The sequence below is a fragment of the Humulus lupulus genome, chromosome 3 (genome assembly GCF_963169125.1).
Source record: "Humulus lupulus chromosome 3, drHumLupu1.1, whole genome shotgun sequence".
Lineage (NCBI taxonomy): Eukaryota > Viridiplantae > Streptophyta > Magnoliopsida > Rosales > Cannabaceae > Humulus > Humulus lupulus.
The window spans coordinates 38495416-38506112 of NC_084795.1; the positions used below are offsets into that span (position 1 = coordinate 38495416).

At 39.0% G+C, this 10697-nt stretch overlaps 1 protein-coding gene across 1 annotated transcript; it reads right to left on the reverse strand.

Annotated features, from left to right (window-relative positions):
* Positions 1 to 514: 514 nt before the first annotated feature.
* On the reverse strand, positions 515 to 2912 carry LOC133822543 (mulatexin-like). Its single transcript, XM_062254912.1, has 3 exons — positions 2134 to 2912; positions 1646 to 1808; positions 515 to 1091 (listed from the first exon to the last, which is right to left on the reverse strand). Exons 1-3 carry the CDS (start codon positions 2873 to 2875, stop codon positions 731 to 733), a joined length of 1266 nt encoding a protein of 421 aa, XP_062110896.1. The 5' UTR covers positions 2876 to 2912; the 3' UTR covers positions 515 to 730.
* Positions 2913 to 10697: the final 7785 nt, after the last annotated feature.

The window sequence follows — 10697 nt, forward strand, 5'->3', positions numbered from 1 at the left end:
TTATAAAATAATGATATAAATTTTTAAAAAAATTAATAAATTCTATAAATAAAACTAACCAATCGTAAATTAGACATTACTTGTATCTAATATACATAAATTTAGACTTAAAATGACAGTTACAAAGAAAGGACAGGACCCTCTCCAAACAAATGAGGCTTCAAATGTCTAAATTGATTCTCATGTGTACTTCAATAAACAACTGCCTACATGAAAATGTATACTCCATTTGAAGGTGGCTGGTATATAAATGGAATATGTAACTATGTAGTTATATATCTAATGAGACTAATTAATAATAACAGGCAATAAGGTTCATGTGAATAACTTTCTCCTCTCTCCTCTCTCCTCTCATTTATTATGTGGTCATTAGCTAGCTCACATCTAAATTTGCATTATTGATCACGTGTACCCAAATAAATAAATAAAGTATCTTAAAATAATTGGTAGGACATAGAAGGAATAAGAAATTTAGGACAGTAGATTTTTTTTCGTTGGTAACAAGATGATAAAGTTCACATAATAAAGTGAATTGATCAAGTGAGAGAAAAGTCTCTATCAATTAAAACAGGTAGCATTTCTCTTCAAAGGGAAAAGAAAAAGAAAAAGTGATCAACTCCATTATAAGATGAGCCGTGCACTTTAATTATTACAGTAATACCACTTTGGCATTGTGAAACATAATTAGTACGTAGTATTGCCCCCATTTTTCTCTACAGCCACACCAAACTTATTCATACCAATATTTTAAGTTATCTCCATAGCTCACTTCTAACATGTCACAGTACCTCTTGTAGTATTTTAAGCTACTACTAAAAGTGGTACCGAAACCACTAATTCGATATCCCGAACCATTATTGTTGATTATGTTGCCAATTACACCGTAGTTTGGGACTTGAGTAGTGCTGTGACTCTTTTCAGAGCTAACATTAATGACAATGTCATGGCATGAAGGCTTATTGTCTTGGTGGTGACTCATCCAAAACCATATGGCTGTTTTAAATGACACAACTGGATCAGTTGCCACCAAATCTGGATTGTTTATCAGGTCTATTCCAAGTGCTTCCCCAGCCAGTCCATAGTTGTAGTTACTGATAATAAGAAGGTCAACATGTTAAAATCCATTTCTCCATAACTTCTATGATCTTCACAATCAACATTGCACATAGGAATGTATTCTATCTAGTATTCAAACATGTATAAAACTTCAAAATCTATATGAATTTATTAGGGAGCTTTTTTAGTTTTGGCACTAAGAGAAATTATAATCTAATTTTTTTATATGATGATTTATTATAAAAAGGCATTTTAATAATTTTTGAAAATTTTTGAATAATTTATGATGTCTAATTATAAGTTCAAAAAGTATATTTTACACACGTATAAAAAAAAATCAGACACATGTGCAATTAATTGTGTGAATCCTAATTTCAACACTATAAATTATTTCAAATTTATTAAAATCTAACAAGAATTCTTTTACAACTATAATAAATACCATCATATTAAAAAAAAAATTAGGTACAATTCCTGCATATGTTAAAACAAAAATGCCCCTACATAATATATTGGGCTGAATGATGTTAGGGATGTTAATATTGTTTAAATCTTATCTCTTAAAAAATAAAAATAAATATGTACTTACTGAGTGAGTTGGATGGGTCCTCGGCTATTATACTTCTTACCAAAAGGACAGGGCCAATGATATGAAGTGCAATAATCATTTTGGTCAGTATTGTCGACCTCTTCGCTGGTTCCATTGATATGGCAATATCCCCACGCATTTGGTTCTAAATCGGACGATTCTCCTAAATAATAAATTGCATGCAATTAAGTATATAGTATATTCTATAATATATAGTTTTTTAACAAACTAATACAACTTTTATATATCAATTTGGCAAAAAAAAAATTGGGGAAAAAAGCATAGTTTTGTAATCTAATAAATAGCTCTTTTTTTTGTGACTCTGTTTTTTCTGTTAGAAAAGAGATATTACTAAAATAGTATTAAGGGCAACTAAACTATATTCCTACCTCGCCATATAATTTAAAATATATAAATATGAAATTTAGAGTACATATAAAGTATATAATTACAGAAGAAAGAAACTAATAATGAAAATTTATAAATACCTGAGGTTGCTTGAGAGGTTTGAGCAAAGAAAGCTGCGAGCTCTCTCTTACGAGTAGACACATCCCCAGTGGTACCAAAACCAGGGAACGATGCAGCAGCAGTGATAAAAGCCTCGTAACTATAGAACCTTTGACTTGGACAATATTTCCTGTACTTAAACATTTCATTATAAACTGATTCACTAATAATGCTGCTTATACCATTACTAGCATTATTTTGTTGTAGAGCACGATGAAGAAGAAGACCATCATATTCTTCATGCACGGACCAACGTGCTTGTTTCAAGCACTGGTAATCGCAACTTCCTCTACCGCAATAAGAAGGTCCTTCGCCACAGTAGCCAAAGTTGCTGCAACACCTTCCCAGTCCACATGGTGGTTTGCCAAATCTCCAGCCACATCGGTGGTCAGGTCTTTCTGGGTTTGGTGGGGGAGGTGGGCATGGCTTAGGTGGTGGTGAAGGTGGGCATGGCTTGGGTGGTGGTGAAGGTGGGCATGGGCTTGGCGGAGGTGGTGTTGGGGTTGGTGGCGGAGGAGAGTTCCAACAGTTACTTTGGCAACCACGCCCGCAGTACACAGATGTGTTGCCACAGTACCCCCATTGGCTGCAACACTGGCTTTTTGGACAAAATTCGCCAAATGCGTCTCTTCCACACTCTGGTTTATCATCATCATCAGAGATTACCAGCCCTACCAAAATACCAAACCATAGGATGGTCCAAAGACTAGTGTTTAGCTTCATTTTTTGGTTTTATTTGAGTATGTTTCTTGGTGGAAGAAATTGGTATTTATAGAAAAAGCATCTGGAGCAAGTTGAGGATTTTGCTACGCGACAAAAATCGATTAATTGCATTTGAGTTGAAAAAGATTATATATAAATATATTTGCGTGTGTGCTCCTATATACATGGATAGCAAAATAAGTTATCAATTGTTATGTATTAGCATTTTTTAAAAAAAAATTGAGAACTAATTATGAAATAATTTGTTTACTTCATTTATTATTTATTAAATTGTAAATTCTCATTTGGTACATTGTGTTTTTTCGAAATATAAATTTGTTATTTTCTGTATTTAATAATTATCAATTGATACATTCTTGTTTACCGAGTTTTTCAGAAACTAGAAATATGTTATGAAATAAGAGTTGGAAAAAAAGAATTAGAGATGAACAATAACATTTTTTACGTAGTTGAGGCGTTAATGAGTCTTAGTCTACGAGTCACTAGTATTAGGTTTTAGAGAGTTTTGATAATGGAGTTTTCTACAAATTCAGCAGAGTTTTTGCTTATAAGAGAAAATCTGGCGATCTCTGCTACTGTGCACAACTGATCCTACTTATAGACAGTCAAATAGCTTGGGTCGGACTAATCCGGGCCCAATAAGCATGTAATTACAATTTGCTTGCTAACAGTGCCATAACACAAAGAAAGTAACATAATTAGATGTTGTTAACATGGGCCCATTGGGTCGGCTTAGGCATGGCCAAGCCTTTCAGCTGCCCATTGTACGTTGGCACGGACTGGTCCGCATGGGCTATTAAGGGGATCCTAGGGACAAGATCTGTCAGAGTAGTGGCAGTATTGTCTCCTAGTAACAGTGTATGTTCCGTGCGTACCTTCTTCTGCAGGTTAGTTGAGGAGATCACCTGCCGAATTTCACAGGGATAGGTCAGCATCAGGGAAAACTAGGCTTGCCCTATCCGGATGTCTGGTCCGGGTTCATTTACTAATATCCCAGTTCATTTACCGGAGCCCTGGTTCGTTCACCAGGACCCGAGTTCATTTGCCAAGGTGGACATTGTGATGGTATAGATCTCCCATGGAATCTTGATAAGGTCTGTCTCCGGTGAACAGATAGTCTGCTACCTTAATTAGCATCTTGGAGGATGTAGGTTGGTCGTGGCCGGGAAGATGATTCAGGCCTGCATCTCAATCTCGGTTCCTTCATTCTGCGACGCGCCCATTGAATGTTGTTGGGCTCGATAGTGTTTGGGCTATTAGGGTTTTCTCCTTCCTCGTTCGTTGGGCTCAGGATGGGCCCGAACCTCTTCTGAGGGCCCACGGACCCGTTGGGTCATGCCACGTGTCACGGGTGGAAAACAAGGATAACATTTACCCCCTCAGTCTTCATCCTTGTTCGCATGGTGGAGACTTGTCTCACTCTTCCAGATCAATCTCAAATATCCCAGTTCGTTTACCAGAAGCCGGGTTCATTTACTTGGGGGCCATTTGGGCGATCCCCATCCTTTCAAATTCTCAATGTCTCAGACATGTGTCTCCAAGTTGATGGTGCGTCTGCGCCACTTGCGCCCTAAAAGTCTGAAAATAATATTTTGATTACCTAGGTGACCGATGGGTGTCAGCGCAATTCTCGAAATGCCCTGTTTGTACGAAAAAGGTTTATTGGGCACTCGAGTGGGTTGTTTAATGCTTCGACATTATCCGGAGCCGCTTGATGGAGATAATTTTGAGATTTTCAATGTGGATGGTCAGATGAGGTAGGTGCGGATCATGGATTGACGAATCCATGGTTTGGTACTCGATTGGGCCAATTAATACCCCTGCCCAATCCGGGACCATTGGATGAAGTTAATTTCGAGATCTTCATTTCGGACCATTGGATCGAACAGTAACTTGTCTTCCTATAAATAACTCAACATGCTCATTTCACATTTTACTCATCCTAAATATTAAATCTAGAGAGCAGAGGAAAAAATAACTTTGTATGTCCAAAATTGCCGACGAGATCCTTTGGCGATTAATACATCTTCGAGCTCATCTGTTTCCGACACTCAACCAGCAGAAAATCTTGTCTCGGCTCTCACGTCTAGGACTGTCGATGAGTTGATATATCGTCTCCTGAGGTTCAAGAACGAGATTCTACAGACGTTGTCGCCAGAGATTCCATGATTCCCAACTCTGATAGACCCCAGTAAGTTTTCTGGTCATTTTCTCCTCTTTTTTATTCCTTTTTGGTCATTTTTATTGTCATGTTGTCTCTGTAACTATAGAACCATTAGGGTCGCAACCACCGTGTAGGGTAGTTTTAGGTAGGATAGTGGTTAAAATGAACAGTAGGGTGTTTGGGTGATACCTCATACCATACCGTTTGGTTGTTCCGGATCAATTCAGACGCCTAAAAAATGTTTGGGTAAATTAGAAAAACTTTTGGCCTTTAGTTCCCGACATAAGATCCTGGGATCTCTATTGGTCTTGGATCTAGGTCTGGAGGGGACCTCTCCAAGCAGTTTTAGGAGAATCCTCGTACCTCAACCAGGTTTCTTCGGTTTTGGTGCTAACTACTTGGTTCTCTTTTCCTTTGTCGCTTCCAGGTCCCTGATCATGAGTCGCAGCATTACTTTGTACTCGCAACACGTGGGAAATGGACTGGGAAAATAACGAGTTCCGGAATTACCGGATGCTGCATCAGCTGGAGAAGGCCCTTGGAGTAGAGTTGACTTTGGGGATTTTTTATACCGACTGACCCAAAAGTAGGAGAAAGCTCATACCAGAGTAGGCATGTTCGGGGCCTGGAGCATAGGCCACATCAGTGAGGGAGCTACTCTCTCGCTCCACGATTATTTCGCGTGGTTCCTCAAGTTTTTGGGGATCACGCATTTCCAGCTTCTGCCCCAAGCATATAAATTGCTCGTGGGATGGCATATATTCCGCGCGTCAAAGGAGATCCCAGCGCCCACCCCTATGGAGGTGCTTTACTTTTACAAGCTGGAGTCGCAAGTTAACTCTAAGGACAAGACGTGGATGGATTTATAGACCGAAGGCCCATGGCATTAGTCCGAATCCATTCAGTACGTAGAAGCACCCCCCAAATGTCAGGCACTACTGGTTCATGATATCCGGGTTTCTCCTAGAGAAGAACCCCACCTTGGTGTTGTACTTCCAGCGCGTGGGTAAGTCGTCCTTCATTCTTTTTATCTAACCCTCAGTTTTTTTTATTGGACACTCACGATCCTGGAAACACAGGTCCATATGCTGAGACTTGGCTCAGTAAATCGATCCTGGATAGAAAAAAGTTCTATGCCACTCTTAGTGCCGAGGAGCTAGATGTAGGGGGCTTCGTGACTACGGAGAACCTTTGGCTAGTCAAGTTGATTTTCGCGAACTAGTCAATAGATGCCCCTAGCTTCCATGGGCTCCAATGCAAGAGGGATCCTGCCCTAAGGGAGGTGCTAGCCTTTATCCACATCGAGGCAGTAGAGGCCGCGACCCAGGTGGAAGCGGAGAAGATGAAAAAGGAGCAGGCCCGTCAAGTAGAGAGGGCTGAATCCAATGAACTGGATGCTCTTCTCGAGGGGAGGCAGCCTAACACTAGAGCTCCCAAGGAAAGCATTTCGAGGCAAGGTAAAACACCTCCGATTTTAACTTATGTCCCTCATTTTGAGGGCTTAGTTAGGAATAGGCAACATTACTGGAATTATTTGATCGGGATTGTTAGCAATGTTGGACTTCCTTGTCCCATTGCTATAGACACGCTGACCTTTATGTACTCTTCCTGCTTCCTTCAATATGGTAGCTTTTTGAACCCGGATGACATGGAGGACCGAATTCATTCTTTTGCACTAGAGGAGTTGAGTCGTGCCCATTCCATGGATGAGGGTTCGTTCCGGAGGACTTTATACTTAAGTGTTTCTTTTATTTTTGTCTGTTGGCCCCATTCCTTTACTGATCAATTTTCTTTTTCTTTCTATCTCAGGTGATCCAGATATGTCCAATCCAATGACCAAAATGAAGGACATGATCGAGCCCAGGCGGCTGCGAACAAGGCTTCAACAAAGAGAGCCACCAAAGGCTACACACAGAATGAAGGTGTCGATTACGAAGAAATATTTTCTCCTGTGGCCATGCTAAAATCCATTTGGATCCTCTTATGAATTGTCAATAATTTTGACTATGAGATTTGACAAATGGATGTCAAAACGAATTTTCTGAATTCCCACCTTGATGAAAATATCTATATGGTACAACCAGAGGGTTTCATCGGACAAGGCAAAGAGCAAAAGGTTTGCAAACTGTAAAGGTCCATTTATGGACTTAAACAAGCGTCGAAATCATGGAACATAAGATTTGACCAAGTTGTTAAATCTTATGGTTTTGATCAAAATGTCGATGGGCCTTGTGTATACAAGCAAATTGATAAGGACAAAGTGGTATTTCTAGTTTTATACGTACATGATATATTACTCATTGGGAATGATGTGAATAAATTATCTGACGTAAAAGTCTGGCTAGCCAACCAATTCCAACTGAAAGATTTGGGAGAGGCAAGCTACGTTCTTGGAATACAATTAATTCGTGACCACAAGAAGAAGTTGTTGGCACTGTCTCAAGCATCTTATATAGATAAAATACTTGCGAAGTATGCGATGCAGAACTCCAAGAAGGGAAACCTCCCATCTCGTCATGGTGTTTACCTCTCCAAGAACCAATTTCCTATGACACCCCAAGAGGAAGAGGAAATGAGACGGATGTTAGGAAAATATAAATTTGCCTCAATGGAAATAGTAAGAAATTATAACACTATGCAATATATTACAAATAATAATAATAATGATTGATTAAAAGGAGCTACAACTCTATAACTGAAAATTACAAATAAACAAACAAAATGAAGAAGATGATGAAGAAGAAGAGAATAGTAAAATACAACTCTAAGTAAAAGGTTACAAATAAAGTAAAGTGTTTGAAACAAAAGAAAAGAAAAGATTACAATTCTTGAACAAGAAATACAAGTAAAAAGAATAAGAGAATAAGAAGAAAACAATACAATAGAAAGGAGAACAGAAATACAAGAAAACTCTCACTAACACAACCTACGTGAAGAGGGTTGGGGATTACCAACTTGAACAAGGTTTAAAACCTTTGTCCAAAAACTTATTTCCCCCTAACTCAAGCACTAAGGGATCTCTCTAAGATATTGGAAAAGCTTTATGGAACTATCAAGCCTCAAGGTGTTTCTAGCCAAGTGCTCTAATGGATAGAAATGTTGTGTCTTACAAGTGAGCTATAGGCTCCTATTTATAGAGTTTAGAGACACCCTTTGAATTTCAAATTCCACCAACCCCCATGGCTGTTACCAATGTTTAATTGGATTAATATGGAATTAAAAATGAGATTTGGGAGTTATTTGGGTTTTTTTGAGCCGTTCAACAAAGATTGAAAAAATTGTCAGTTTTTGGCCTGTGGCGGCCACTGACCATTTTCAGCACTAAAAAATGTGCTGTTTTTTCAAACGGTTCCAAACCCTCCCAAATGATTTTGTAACTCCCAAAACACATTATTGAGGTTAAAATCATATCTCTAACAGTCATATCACATATGGCTTTATGAAATTCATCTCAATATTGTGTAACAACAATTTTACACAATAAAGGGTAATATTTGGAAGTTACAAATTTGTAACACCAAATATGTTACATTATTTGGATATATCTCATATATCCAAATATTGTAACTCTCTATTATATGTTACAATATGTGACAGACTTTGTCACATTTATTTAATCTAAAACATTATATTATAATATAATATAATTTTACATTATATTATAAAATAATATAACATTCCTCCTGTAACGCCCTGGATAGCCAAGACCGTTACACTGTGTGTTTATAAAATTGCCAGACTTGCTAATCAAGTCATTTAATTAAAAACGTGTTATTGAAACTATAGTGGAACTGGGTTAAAAGATTTTGGTCTTAAAAGTCGCATTTCTTTTAAATATTATTCCCTGTTTACACGGGATCCCAAAAACAACAGAATTACAACCATTTACAAAAGATTTACGATCTAAATACAACATTAGTCATACTAAGGCAAAATAGACAGTTTAGCGATCCCTGTCCTGATCCACTCCTCGCCCAAGGCGACCGAACAGCTGGTTATGTACATTCAGGCCCGCAGCTCTCCATCTCAGGACTGGTCTAACTTGCCTTTGCCTTTACCTGCACCACGTAGCACCCGTGAGCCAAGGCCCAGCAAGAAAACACAATAACAGAGCATAAGCAGTCAACAGACAATCCAATATCTCATATTGCATATCATATTCCCAACCACATAAACATTCAGAATAATCAAGTGTTCAACATACTAAACATATCAACTCATAACATACACCAAATCACAAATGATAACTAGCGAACTCAGGGCGCACCCTCCGTTATCCCACTGACTCCGACCCGCTTAAACCGAGCTCAGTGAATATAAAGCTGTCCTCGGCTACTAGTGGACAAGCCGCGCCCTGTGCGCAAATATTGAATACGACACCCTTAGGCCGCTATCACATGTCCCATGGCGTAATACCATCATTGAAATTATACAAATATTGGGAGCTCTTAGTCCCATCACAAACATATAACCGGGTGCAGTTTTCTTACCTTTAGATTCGCTAGCTTTGATCACTTGACTCCTTGAGCACGATCCCTCTCGAGCCCTAGCGCTCACCTAATCACAACCACAGGTCAAGGTCATCACCAAACCTCAAGTCCAAAACCTATCCTCGGGACCAATCCCGAGCCCCCGGGAAGTCCTAATTCCACCAAACAGGGTGGTGGAATCGAACCCCGAACCCTTGGTCAAAAACCCTTGTAAATAACCCTAAAATCCCTTTCTGAAGACTAAGTAGCGCTACAACGCTCATTGGAGGGTGCTATAACGCTCATTGGAGGGCGCTACAGCGCTACAAACAGAAACAAAATCCCCTAGAAAGCATGGCCTAGCGCTACAGCGCCCAAAGGCTAGCGCTGTAGCGCTAGTCACAGACAGCCAACATCACATTTTCCCTTCCTGCGATTTCCCCGAGCCAAACTTAACCAAAACTTCTCCAAACCTTCACCAAACTAAAAAACAAGCTTATTAACACACTCCACTCATCCCAAGCATCCCAAATACTCAAAACCCAACCACATGCATCCCTAATCTCAAAATTCACCATAGTTTCTCCTAGACTTCAGAAACTTAGCAAAAAAGTCAGAACTTCAAAGTTTAAAGCTTAGAATTTTATACCTTTGATGGAAATTCGATTTCAAGTTAACTTCTTGACCTCCTTAGCTTGCTCTTCCCCAATTCCTTGGCTTGAATTCCCCTAAAGTTCCCATCAACTCAGCTTAGACACCATAGTTTAAACTAACCAAACCAGAAACTGAAAACTCTAAAGGTTTACCTCAAATATTGATGTGTTCTTGCTAATCCCCTTGCCAACCTTTCAAGTTTAGCTCAATACTCTTGTTGCTCAGCCTAATCCAACTCCCTTCTGAGTCTTGCTCCAAGAAAATTGAAGAGAAATGGTGAGAGAACCATAAACCGACCCTTTGGAAAAACTGCTCTGTTTTCTCCCTTTTCTTTTTCTTTCTTTTCCTTCTTTTCTTTCTTTCCTCAGCCTTCTACCTTTTTCTACAATTCCCACTAAGTATAAAGCCTCATCATACTTATCTCTTGTAAGCCAATTGACCATAATGCCCTCCCTTTTAATCCTAAGTCTTTTAATCCATAAGGGCGTTTTGGTCATCTTACCCAATTCCCGCTAACTCCTCAAGTGTCTCTAAT